Source organism: Heteronotia binoei, chromosome 16 (genome assembly GCF_032191835.1).
Source record: "Heteronotia binoei isolate CCM8104 ecotype False Entrance Well chromosome 16, APGP_CSIRO_Hbin_v1, whole genome shotgun sequence".
NCBI classification, from domain to species: domain Eukaryota; kingdom Metazoa; phylum Chordata; class Lepidosauria; order Squamata; family Gekkonidae; genus Heteronotia; species Heteronotia binoei.
The window spans coordinates 22203023-22217054 of NC_083238.1; the positions used below are offsets into that span (position 1 = coordinate 22203023).

Sequence of the window (14032 nt, forward strand, 5' to 3'; positions counted from 1 at the left end):
CTGTCAAAGTAGTAGAAGCATGCATCCCCTTCTTCTACCCTTAACATACATAATAATAGAATGTTAATCTGCCCTAGTGGTACCAAATGAGGAACAGAAGTTAGAATATTTATTTACTTTATTTATATCCTGCCTTTCTTCCCAAGGGGGACCCAAAGTGGCTTACATCATTTCCCGATAAGCCACGCTTGCCACAAATGGACAGACAGATGGACATGCAGATCCTTGAGTTATTGATACGTGGTAAGAACCAGAGAAGTTATTTTTGTGAGGTTTGAAAATATTTTTTGCATCTCTGTGTGCGTGCATCTGTGTGCTTGTACCCCTGTGTCTGGAAGTCATGGCAACCTCTGGCAACTCTTGTTGGGGTATGGAGGACATTCAGAGACATGCCTCCACCTCCCGACTCTGGTATACTTTGTAGGTGTCCAATCCAAATACTTGCCAGAGTCGGCCCTGCTTAACTTCTGAGATCTGACAAGATCAGGCTTGCCTGGGCTATCCAGGTCAGGGCCAAAGTTATTTGTTTTGTTCTGATATTTAGTTTGGATCAGGGTCATGGGGGGGGGGGCAGATGGAATCTTTGTCTGGGGCCCATGGTGGCTCTTGGGAGCTTTGCAGGGAGATGACAGTGGTGGTGGCCAACAGGAGAACAATGCAAGGTGGTGATGTGGAGCTGGCACAAGTGAGACAGGATGGGACCCCCTTTTCTTGCAGCTCCTCACAGGTCTTCTGCCACTGTTTATATAATGTATTGCGAGCATCTGTTTGTGTGTTAATCTTGCATTCTTGAAGAATGTTTTTGCATTCTTCAAATAAGGAATTACATCTCTTGAGGTTAGGTGGTCTGGGACCTTAGCAAGCTGACTCGACCTGCAGGCTGTATGTGTTACTTACCTTTAACTACATTATTCATTCAGTGCTGCACTGCAAATATGACATTTAATCTGCTGTGGCATTACTTACGCTAACACTGAATTAATAAAACATTCTTAGTTCTTGTACTCAATGTTATTGATTTTAAATGGCTAGCTTATACATGGCCTGTTTAAAACTGAAAGATGGGTTTTGTTAAATAAAACTGTGAGCCACAGTCCTGCATGGCATTTTCAGTAGGCAATGGAGTGGCATAAATCTTCTGTGATGGAATATCCACACCATAAGGATCACTCGGGTGCTGTGAATTTAATTCTGCTTTCAAACTGCTTATTAGACAACTTCCGAAACCTGAGATACTTCCCCATATTATGACTGCCTACAGAACTGCTGACGGAGCTGTTTAGTGATAAATGCATGTTTAACAACCTTTTGTTGTTTATTGATCCTCTGAGAGTTACAGAGGAAAAAAGGCCTCTGGTACAATTATGATAGTTTGTTATGCAGTTTTCAGAAGAAAGGCAAATATAAATTTGTGTGTGCAATTGTCTGAAGTTTAATAGCTGAAAGGAAGAACTCCAGAGAGTCTTGAATAAATATTACCCATAGTATTGCAACCTTTACAATAAGGCATATGACTGTCTCATTGTTACTCATGGTGCTTGTATGGGTCACATTTTACTTTGCTTGGTGGTTAGCCATTTGCAGCTCCCGAAACCTGAGATATCACCCCCTTACTAGGACTGTGTGCAAAATTTAATGATTACTGGGACACCATTTTATAACTGTTTGCCTTCCAATAATATTTAAAATTATACATAAAAGAGTGTATCGCAGTAAGTAAAAGCAAGGATGTCAAAACAGTTATGTGGAGTTGTGAGAATCTTTAATCTGAGCTTATTTCCATACAGTAGAAGCCTATTTGTGAAACCAGAAAGTATCTGAAGCTTCAAAAAAAAAAAAAAAAGCAATCCCATAGAAGATGCCAACTGTTAGCCTATAAAATTTTAGTTGTAATCTAGGGCTCTATGCTATTACTAGATTTCTCATATAGGAGGGTGCAGATGGTCACCCCAGTTCTGTTGAGAGGAACAAGTTACCAACTTTTTTGGAATCTGCTTGATATTTAATGTTGTTTAAGCTTTGTTGTTGATTTTATTGCTGACTGTTTTCATTACTGAGTGTTCTCGCTGTTGTAACATTTTAATTGTTATTTTATTGGTATGCTGTTTGTGGGTTTTAGATTTCCTTTTTTGTATTGTAATAATTTTCTGAATGTCTAATTTCATGTTTTAAACATAAGAACGTAAGAGAAGCCATGTTGGATCAGGCCAATGGCCCATCCAGTCCAACACTCTGTGTCACACAGTGGCCAAAAAAATTATATATAGAGAGAGAGACACACACACACACACACACTGTGGCTAATAGCCACTGATAGACCTCTGCTCCATATTTTTATCCTCTGCTCCATATTTTTATCCAAGCTATGCTTGTAGCTGCTACCACCTCCTATGGCAGTAAATTCCACGTTAATCACCCTTTGGGTGAAGAAGTACCTCCTTTTATCCGTTCTAACCCGACTGCTCAGCAATTTCATTGAATGCCCACGAGTTCTTGTATTGTGAGAAAGGGAGAAAAGTACTTCTTTCTGTACCTTCTCCATCCCATGCATAATCTTGTAAACCTCTATCATGTCACCCCGCAGTCAACGTTTCTCCAAGCTAAAGAGCCCCAAGCGTTTTAACCTTTCTTCATAGGGAAAGTGTTCCAAACCTTTAATCATTCTAGTTGCCCTTTTCTGCACTTTTTCCAATGTTATAATATCCTTTTTGAGGTGCGGTGACCAGAATTGCACAAAGTATTCCAAATGAGACTGAACCATCGATTTATACAGGGGCATTATGATACTGGTTGATTTGTTTTCAATTCCCTTCCTAAAATTCCCAGCATGGCATTGGCCTTTTTTATTGCAATCGCACACTATCTTGACATTTTCAGTGAGTTATCTACCACGACCCCAAGATCTCTCTCTTGGTCTGCCTCTGCCAGTTCACAACCCATCAACTTGTATTTGTAGCTGGGATTCTTGGCCGCAATATGCATTACTTTGCACTTGGCCACATTGAACCTCATCTGCCATGTTGACGCCCACTCACCCAGCCTTTGGAGTTCCTCACAATCCTCTCTGGTTCTCACCACCCTGAACAATTTAGTGTCATCTGCAAATTTGGCCACTTCACTGCTTACTCTTAACTCCAAATCATTTATGAACAAGTTAAAGAGCATGGGACCCAGTACTGAGCCCTGCGGCACTCCACTGCTTACCGTCCTCCACTGCGAAGACTGCCCATTTATACTCACTCTCTGCTTCCTATTAATTAGCCAGTTTTTAATCCACAAGAGGACCTGTCCTTTTACTCCATGGCCGTTTTCGCACTTAGCGTTTGCTCCCCTTATTCCGCGGCGCAATTATGTCCGGATCATTTTTCTCGTTTTCCCACTAGTGACTCTTTGCGGAGTCGCCTTCCCTGAAGCCCCGGCTCAAATCGTTTTCCCACTGGCATCGACTTGAGTTCGATGCCCTGTCAATCATTTTTTTTTAAGCGCAAGTCTGGTTGCGTTATGACGTACTAACGTACTAACGTAACATCGAGCTGTTCCCTCCCCTTCTTTTCGTGGACAAACCGCATCACGTGTGCTGCTGCTGCTTATGGATTGGCTGCAGCTGTAGTATCCTCCACAGCCCGAGGAGAGAGAAATCGAGGGGTTTGTGTGTGTGTGTGGCAGCTTCTTCCTTTCCCAGCCTCGCTCCCTCCCGGGTGGCGACGCTGGGATTTCCTCCGTGCTCTACTTCCCATTTTATACATGGCGATTTTGTGCAGGTCCAGAAATCCTGGTGGCACAGCTGAGGGAGGCATTGCCTTTTTAAAACACACACACACATGAACGCTTTGGCCCGCGCCGGCACTAGATTCCCCCCCCCCAACATTGTATAACGCAACAGCGAAATAACGCAACTAAAGTCAATAATAAAAAAAATTTATAAAAATAATAATAAAAAAATTCCTGCTCCCTTTCCTGCTTGGAAACAAACTTTACTTGTGGCGGGGCTGCGGCGGGGGGGGGCACCTCAAACCCAGAAGGCGCACCGGCAGACCGAGTTTGGGATGGTGCCGGGCAAAGAGCGAAGGCACAGCGCGGCTCCCTGGGCACGTCGGTGGGGCATCCAGCTCCTCTTTGTTTACTGTATGCCCCCACCCCACCCCACGCACCCTTCTCTCCCGCGCCTTGTTTGGTCTCCTTCTGCGCAGGAAACCCAAACAAGTCGACCTCTCCGCACCAAGCAGACGCCTCGGTGCCCTGTCCTGGCGGGGCCAAACAGCCCGCGGGATCACCTCGGGAATTGCCCTCGTCGCTTCTTGCAATTCTTTCTCTCCCCCCTCCCCTTTGTAATTAACTCGCGCCCAGAAGAAGCCCGAGAAGGAGGGGGAAGCATCTCACCGCCCCCCCCCAATTACGCAAGAAATATGAAGTGACGCAACTAAATATGAAATGACGCAACTAAAGTCAATAATAATAATAAAAAAATCTGACGAAACCAATTGAAGTGGCTATTCCAGGAGGGTTTTTTTTCCTATTTGTTAATTTCGAAATATCGCTATTACGCAAAATTGTGAAGTTAAAAAAAAAATGGCCGTGCCGGCACTTTGGGGAAGCGCCGCGAAAGGCTGATGATTGGCCAAGGGGGTGGATGGGGTGGGAGGACGGAAAGGGAGAGGGTGCCGCCCACACAGCAGTCGATCCGGCGTGGATGGATTTCCCACTGCAAAGTCCGCGGAGTGGATCCGGTGTGGATCCGGAGGTTTTCAAAAACTCCGGCAGCATGCTGAAAAACATACTCCGGTGTAAAACCCCTGAAGCGCCGGAGCAAAGCGCGGCGCCGGAGCAACAGGTGCGAAATCCAGGAAAAGATCCGGAGGTAAATGGGGCGCTACGCCGGAGCAAAGGCTAGTGCGAAAACGGCCCATGACTCTCAAGCTTACTAAGGAGCCTTTGATGAGGAACTTTATCAAAAGCTTTCTGGAAGTCAAGGTAAACAATATCTATCGAGTCTCCTTTGTCCACATGTTTGTTCACCCCCTCAAAGAAATGTAACAGGTTAGTGAGGCAAGATCTTCCCTTACTGAACCCATGCTGAGTCTTCCTCAATAACTCGTGTTCATCAATGTGCCTACTCATTCTGTCCTTGATAATGGTTTCTACCAACTTTCCCAGTATTGAAGTCAGTCTGACTGTATGTCAGAGAGGTCAGTATGCGATTTTGCCATCCAGCTGTCTACTTGCCTAAGGATCGAATCACCAACTACCAAGACCCCCCCTCTCTCCCTGCCCAGGGATGGTTCCTTGGCGTGAAAGGATTCCCACTCACCAACTGAAGAAGAGGTCCCTTCTGAGGGCGCATTCCCCTTATCCTCAGCCCGGTGCCCTGTTCCCTCTCGACCCTCATGCTCCCTGGCAGCAACGGGGCTGCCACATTCAGAGCGGGGCTCATCTAACACGTCCCTGAGAGTCTTCTCCTGCTGGCATTTACCGTCATGATAGCTTTTTAAAAATATACAGTCCCCTTTTAAACCCTGTTTGTTTATGTGGCTCCCCACCTGGAGAGTCTACTTACCTTATTTGGAACACAAGGAATCTGGGTTCCTGGTCCTTAACACAGCCCCCAGGCTAAGAGCCACAGGCCAAGAGCCCTTTAGCTCTCGCTCTGGCAAGGTGCAGCTTAATAATGCAAAGAGGGTGGGGAACACAGCCACTCCTAATCAATCAGCAACAATCACCTTCAGCCCTTCACACAAACTCAGAAGTTATTAACTCTATACAATGAAGTAATACTGTGTGTTGTTTCTGGATCTATTAGGTCTTATTCTGTGGCGCATACTGTGATACATTTCAGCATGCTCCAAAATTCTACTATTTTACTACTACAATTCTACTACTATAGTAGCAATTCTAATAAAGTATTTTATAAAATAAAGAAACAGTTCCTGAATATTTTGCTGCTGCAGCATCTCAGTTGTAGTATAACAGCATAAGGAACATAGATCTGAAGAAGTGTGTTTGCACATGAAAGCTCATACCTTGAATAAAACTTTGTTGGTCTTAAAGGTTCCAATGGACTCTAACTTTGTTCTACAGCACAAGGAACAGCATGAGAATAACCTGATGTTCACACTTGAGTTCTAAATCAGGGGTGTCAAATTCATTTGTTATGAGGGCCGGATCTGACATAAATGAGACCTTATTGGGCCAGGCCATGCCGGGTTGGGCCAGGTCATCTGTGTACCTATTTAAGATTAGGTAGCAGAGCTATAAACTTTATAAAGGACACAGACAAACACAATTAAATGTTGTTTTTTTAAAAAAACCCTTAAACATGCTTAAAATGTTAGCACTCGGTCTTAAAGGTGCTTTCTTTGTATTTCGCCCATGGGATCCAGGGAACTGGGCAAAGGAAGCTGTGGTTCTTTTCTTCCTTCCCCAGGGGGCCAGGGGGTAGAGCCTCAGCTAATAGAAGGGAGAGAGTTTGGCTCAGTAGTTCTGCTGTGTGATTGAGAGAGCCTGGAAAAATAAGCTCTGCCTCCCCCCCCTTTCTCCCCAAGGGAGGAGCCTCAGCCAATGGAGAAAATAGAGGTTTTGCTCTGTAGCTCCTGTGCAATTCAGGAAGGCTTGCAAAGCAAACTGTTATGCAGAAGGAAGCAAGAGATAGGGAGTAGGAAATGGATGACAGCCAGTTGCTTGGGGGCCTGATAGCAGCCCTCCTGGGGCCTAATTCAGCCCCCAGGCCACATTTGACACCCCTGTTCTAGATCTCTTCCTTCATTCAAAATGGTGGGTTTCCTGTGACTGTCCTACATGACTGCGTTTCAAAAACTATTGAAAAAAATGCCATCAAAAATGATTGGAAATGAATCCTTAAGGATAAGGGAAAAGATTAAAATACAGGCAATGGAAACCTGAGCAACCATTAATTAATTAGAACAGATGTGTCACTATTAATAACATGTAGAAATAAACATCCAAATAACTATAAATAGTGATCTACTTGCAGAATGAATCTTTCCTGCTTCCTTCATCTCTGGCTGCAGCTCCCTGAAGGGTCAGGTGACTCCTTAAGGACCCCCCCCCCCCAGTTTCAATATGGGGGTTTATAATGGGAAGATGAATGAAAATTACTCACGTGAGCACATGAAACTGCATTATATTGAATCAAACCCACAACTTATAATGCCAGTAGCTCATGAAGTAGAATTTTTGCTTATAAGACTCCACATCTTAGCGGGAGCATCGGGGCCATTTTTCCTGAGCTAAGACAAAAATGTGTGAGCTGGAGGCTAAAAAACTGTGAGCTAGCTCACACTAACTCAGTTTAGAGGGAACACTGTTTAAGACCTAACTCAGATCTAAGTCAGACTATTATACCATCATCCCCAAGAAAATTGATAAGGTGGCTTTTGATATAACCATTTCAATAGGACGGAACATTTTTTCTCACCTTGTTTTAGGATTGTCGTGATGTAATTTTTTTTGTCCAGATCAGAGTTAATGATGAACATATGAACATATGAAGCTGCCTTATACTGAATCAGACCTTTGGTCCATCAAAGTCAGTATTGTCTTCTCAGACTGGCAGCGGCTCTCCAGGGTCTCAAGCTGAAGTTTTTCACACCTATTTGCCTGGACCCTTTTTTGGAGATGCCAGGGATTGAACCTGGGACCTTCTGCTTCCCAAGCAGATGCTCTACCACTGAGCCACCGTCCCTCCCCAATTTTGTTCAAGTTTTCTATTATTATTATATCTAATCCTGAACCTGCCCCCCATGCAGATTAATAGATGCACAGAATAGGACCAGGAATAGACAAGGTTAGTTTTTCTATAAACCCGATGGACCCTCCAGGTTTACAGAAAAATGTGAAAACAAAACACACACACACAAAAAAAATTGGAAGGGAGGATTCAAGTCTCCTAAACAGAGGCTTGCTGTTTGTACTTGTGCAGAGAACATGCCTCCGTAGACCTCTGTATGACTGCCTGTGTGGGAGACAGATGGGGAATTACCTGAGCTGGACATGGTGATATGGCACTGGTGATATTCCAGGCAGGCAGAAGAAGGAAAGGGACCTACAAAAGCTCCTTCCCCACACAAGGAGCCTACCAGTTAACAAAGTCCTGAATAAAGCACCAATCAAAATAGACCTGAGTTACTGCCTAGCAATTCCCAGTGCTGGAGGAGAGCCTAGTTGAACTTGAAGGATTTCTATATCAGGCCTGCCAAAATGGCAGTGGAGGTTGACTTTGCTGGGGAACATAAGGAAGTGATGGAGGCGGACTGGAAAGGGGGAGGACTGGCAGCCTGAACCACTGCAGCTGCATGAGCCAACCGAGAAAACAAAAAACCGAGTAAGCAAAGGGAGGAGCAATAGAATGGGGTGGGGGGAGGGAAGAAGAGAAAGAGAGAGACACTGAGAGTTAAGGGGGAGGAAGAAAGTGACAGAATGCCTGATAGAAGGGGTGGGAAGAAGGAGAAAAAGAGAACAGTTGAAAGAAGGTTTGAGGGGGAAGGAGAATGAGGGGCAAAAAAAAAAACTAATTGAGAGAAAGGGTAGGGGAAAGAAAGAAAGCAAAGATGTGGGAAATGGAATGGCCCCTCCCTCTGAGGTCTTGCTGGCCCTCGCTTGATGCTTCCAGAAGTTTCACATAGTTTTAAACAAGCGTATATTGACATCGACTGCTGAATTGCTGTGAATAAAGGATCCACCATCTACATTACTATTGAACCATTTAAACTGGCAGAATCAGCGTCACGGAATTAACCATTATTACTGCCAGATAAACTTAAAATCCAAGCTAACTTAAATTATGTATTAATCTATTAACTGGTTTTTATATGTTTAATTTTTAATTGTTAAATCTAAAGTTTTTATTTATTGATGTAAATGTATAGAATGTTGTTAGCCGCCCTGAGCCGCCTAGGCGGGGAGGGCGGGATATAAATAAAATTTATTATTATTATTATTATTTATAAACTGAGTAATACATGTCAAAATTAATACCCATGTAGTAGACTTAACTGTACCAATTAGAGAAGGTTTTCACTGATGAATGGCATTGCTCTTCCTATTTGCTCCCAAATCATGTAATATGCTGGTTTTAGATAATTGAATTGTTCCAGTGTTGACTCTATCATAGATAGCCAGTAATCTTAATTGCCTTGAACAATGTGCAGGAAACTTCTACTTTACAGTTTTCCCCTTAAAATCCTGTATTTTGCCATAATTTTTGCCTTTCTTTTTCTTTATTAAAGATATGACTTATGCCTTGCTTTTACAAAGGGTTGAGCATGCAGACGAAATGAGTTTGTTCTAAACGAAAAATCTCATCAAAATTCTCCTAACAGCCAAATTTGACAGTATTTGACAGAAGACATGGTATGTCATATCTGAAACTCTTACATGCCAATATACCAGGGGTGGCCAACGGTAGCTCTCCAGATGTTTTTTTTGCCTACAACTCCCATCAGCCCCAGCCAGCATGGCCAATGGCTGGGGCTGATGGGAGTTTTAGGCAAAAAACATCTGGAGAGCTACCGTTGGCCACCCCCTGCAATAGACAGTTTTGGACTTTCTACCTTTAGAGAACACTTTCCACATTGACATCTGTTAGAGAGCATCTGGGATTCTCCTACACTGTGTACCGCAGAGGACTGAGGGGCGTATTCTAAGGTACACTTAACAGTCTGTAGTTCTTCAGTGTTGCCCACTGTGAATTCAAAGTGTGTCCTACATAGAACTCATCAAAATAGTTTGAAGATCACTAATATATCCTATTTGACAGTGTCTGAATTGACATGTAACAGCATCTTACAGATAGCATGTAAAGGTATTTAATATCCAACGGTATTTGGTAATGTGCTATGGTAATTAGCTTCTGATAGCTGATTACTTATACATTTCATATTTGCAAGTCTATCAAAGTAAGTACAATCAAGAGATGCCAACAAGCTGAAAGCATCTGAATTCTGTGTTGAACATTTCACATTCAGTACATGAACTCCAGCTTTACTTTGAATTGTCTCATTTAAAAAGTCTGCAAGGCGAAACTGGAAAAATTCAGTGAATTTCAAATATTCACTTTAGTTCTTATTTAATATAATTTAATCAAGCTCTGTAGAGCTAAATATGATTGATTTTTTAAGTTATAAGGATGCTTCCATTTTGACAAATCAAATTTATATTTCTAAAATACTGGTATTTTTAATTTCCATTGCTATACAAATATCTTGATTAGGCTTCCCAAGAGCCTGTACAATGGGGTTTCTGCTTTCCCCCCCCTTGAAGTCACCGCCATTAACACTGCATGACAACGTGTTGTTTAAACTCCCCACAGTTTATAGACTTCAAAGAGCTAATCAAACAAATCTTGGATGATAGCCTTTATGTAATCTAATGGCGGTTCACTGAAACATCACAAGACGTCCATAGTGTTCAGAGCATGTTGACTTTCCAAACCAGTGATATTCACTCAGTGGTTCAGCAGCAACAGGTACCTCTTTGACATGCCACCTGGGACTCTTCTGGGCATTGCTCCCTAAGGTTGCACTTGCCCCATGCTCTAAGAAGTGGTTGAGGTCATTGCCCTGTAGGGCTTGTGGCTGGCAGGTGGCTCCCACGTCCACCTTGAAATAAATTCAACTGCATTGACAGGTGAGCTGCAGGCTTCATGCCTGGGATGAAAGCACAGGGCACATTTTCTCAAAAAAAAAACCCCTACCATTCTCTGTAGGCTCTTCACTCCCCATCCTGGCACCCAAGCAGTTGTTGGGAGAGCAATCTTACTGCAAGAGCAAAACCACCACCAGTGAGGTAGTTACTTGGGAAAAGAACAAGCAGACGACAGTGGGAGTAGGTGTGGTTTTCCTTCCCTTCCTCCACAACCAGTTTGTTCACACTGGCAATCTCACTTTCTTGCCTGAGCTGCTGTGCCTCATGCTGAGAAGAAACCAAGAATGCAGAGAGGGAAGCCATTACCCTCACTAGAGAAACACAAGGGCTGGCTAAAGTTCAGCAGCGCTGGGAAGAGGCAACCTCTTCATGGTCAAAAGGAATCTGGTAATGATTGTGAATGCAGCTTGCTGTGAGCCATGGAGTGAATACCATTGCCCAAGATATAGATTCTTGAAGTGAATATAGAGTTCATTCCACTCCATGCAGTTTTGACCACCTTCTCCCTCCACTTTCTGGTGACCTCTATAAAGAAAAAAACCACATGGAGCTGACTGGTCGATGCAGAGGTTTTCTACAAACTTACTGGAGCAGCAGCAGACCATTAGGGGATATATCAGTTCTATGTTTTGCTATGACTGAAAGTAGAATCATGTTGCTCTTTAAAGTCTTGTACGTTCCATGCCAAGCCTGCAGAGGGCTCCATTTTGTCACTCTCATGAGACCAGACAAGCAGACAAAAAGCAACTTAGAGTGGAAAAGAAATGTCCCTTTAATGGGATGCTACTTACCATGAGGAGCTTCAGCTGCCCATTTTTACAAATTAAGCCTCTATTAACTGTCAAGACATTTTTCTCCAAGTTTCTTGGCAACTTTTAAGCAACGTGTCTTCCTAATAAACTACCAGTTATCCCAGAAAACTATGCCAGTTTCCAGAATCTATAAATGAGGACAGCAGACTTAACAGAAAATACAGTACTAATCTGTGGGAAAATCAAATTGTATTTGCCAGGTAAATACGGAATGGATGGGGTTTCTGATTCCAAGTTATCTCTTTTTGTTACCTCAACTGTATTTATTAATTCTGATCAAACAGAATTAGCTGGATGATATAAGCCTTCTCTTCAAAGGAAGAACACACGTGACCCCATTTCAGGGGTCTTGTACTCACTTCTGCCTTTTTACGTGCCTCCATGGCTTTCATTAGCATCATATGCTGCCTTCTCCTTTCTCGCTCCTATTAAAGCAGATAAAATTAGAACACATATCTACTACTCCAAGCAGAGTCAAATTATTCCAAAGCTCAACAGGACACGTTTAGCATTAATAGACAAGTCAAGGTGTATGCTAAATAAAGGGCAAGAATAGCCAAGTCTGTGCATGTTTTAGTTCAGGTTTAGAAAGCAAATACAAGAACAACTGAAAGCAAAAAGGTAAAGCGATGAACATGGAGACAGTGTAAAACAGAAGCATACAGATTTACTTATGGTCAGTTGTGAGGCTCCTTCAGAAGCTGGCAGAACAAAAAGCATAATGGTTGGCTGGAACAGGTCAGTTACCTTACATCTGCTATAACAGAAAGCTCACAAATTTCTCACTGAGTGGCCAATTAAACAGGAGTCAGTAATGGTAGGTTGTTTGGAAAGTAATCAAAAGTGATTATTTTTAAAGATCATTTTGACCACCTGTTGGTTATAAATTTCTCTCTTTGTATAAAATTCAGTATGCAGCCAATGAATTAACCTAAACTTATCAGTCTTTTTTTTTTAAATCTATTTTTGGGTAAACGAGCCACAGTTCATACACAAAAGAAAGATGGACCTCTTTTCTGGTATCTGTCCTTTAGCCAAAGCCACAGAAGCTGCACCATAGATCAGGTTGTATGATATTGAGTGAGTCTTGGACTACTAAATTTTCAGACCAAAATAATGTGGATTTACTTTTAAATATATTGAAAAAATAACACGCTAAATTCTGTAACCATTTTAAGGAACTAACATGGTCCCAATTGCACTGTGTTAAAATAATGTTATATGTTTATATATATAATGAAGATATTTTGAAAAGATTAAAATAAAACACATTTAATTGGGATTTACAGGATGCATAGCCAAAGTTGCCTAGTGAGTAAATAACCTGTGATAGGTTAAGCGCACACAGTTTTTGGTAAGGCTAATTTATCCCTGATTTAGTACAGCTTGATGCCAAGGCAACAGCCTCATGTACAGTTTGTCGGGGTCAATTTATAATAAGTTTGAGATAAGTTGTGCCTTCCCCCCCCCCTTCTTTTTACAGACAAGACAAGCAGATGTATGCAATGCACTGTGCTGGAAAGCCATGCAGCAGTATGTAATATGACAGCAGCCAGTGCTACGTTTTATGCATCGCTATGACAACCATATCACAACCAAATCACAATGCGGTGTTAGATGTACAAAAATAAACATACCCATACCATATCTAGTCTATGCCTCTCCAACTCCTGGTAGAAAGAGTTGGCACAACATTATGAAACAGAAATCACAAGAGTGAAAAAAAAAAACACCCCACTTAATAATTTCCCCCAAAAGAACCCAATTCCAGAGCAAGGTAATTTACCCATAAGATGAAGAGCAATATTAAGCAGCAGTCTTTTTATGTCCAAATTTTTTTTTAAAAGGAAAATATTCCCACCCCCTTCAAATATTTTAGGTGTAAGTTAAAAATAGCATTTATTGTTTCCCATAAAGCTTGGTGTACAAACCTGATGTTTCAGTAGAACGGCTTGCTGCCTTCTCATTTCCTTTTCCTTAAAGATATGAAAAAAAGCAAATCAAGTATCTAGTAGTTGTGCACATCAAAAGAAGCACAGTTTCCCCCACCACCACCACCATGCAACACAGTAGTAAAAAAGATAAAATCTAGGGGCTTCCTTGTGCTTTAGTTCTTATTCTTTACACTTGCCTAACAAAGTAGTAACAGCCACTGGACTCAAATTTTGTTAAAATAGAACAATGTGCTGGATAGGATGAAAACAGAATGAATCAAAGATGCAAAGAAATGAATGTCCAAGTCATGTGAAGGTCAGGACAGAGACCAGCAGATTTTCCAAAGCCTGCAAGTACGTGATCAACTCAGCAGCAACAAGCAAAAACAAGTTTTTAATGTTCTGTATGAAAGCCAAGCAGTTTTATCATCCCCCAAATCCTGAAAGCAACGGCTTGAACCAGGATCCAAAGAGCCCTTGCCTGTACTGAAGGACTGGGCTCACTCAGGGAAGGTTACCCAGGTTGAATGCTGCACTAGAAGGTTTCCTAACCTTAAACAAAATTCTCAGGGTATACTTGAGGCTACAGTGAGAATAGAGGAATCAGTAAACAGTATATATATGCAG

At 42.2% G+C, this 14032-nt stretch overlaps 1 protein-coding gene across 21 annotated transcripts in view; it reads right to left on the reverse strand.

Annotated features, from left to right (window-relative positions):
* BAZ2B (bromodomain adjacent to zinc finger domain 2B) overlaps positions 1-14032 on the reverse strand; it is a 186026-nt gene that overhangs the window by 60022 nt on the left and 111972 nt on the right. For 10 of the 21 annotated variants that reach the window (XM_060257178.1, XM_060257165.1, XM_060257171.1 and 7 more), the window contains 3 exons: positions 13403-13447; positions 13109-13141; positions 11831-11896 (listed from right to left, as the gene is read on the reverse strand). In XM_060257178.1, coding sequence (XP_060113161.1) covers positions 11831-11896; positions 13109-13141; positions 13403-13447 — 144 coding nt within the window. The remainder of the gene's footprint in view (positions 1-11830; positions 11897-13108; positions 13142-13402; positions 13448-14032) is intronic. The other 11 variants (XM_060257166.1, XM_060257162.1, XM_060257163.1 and 8 more) reach the window with 2 other exon arrangements.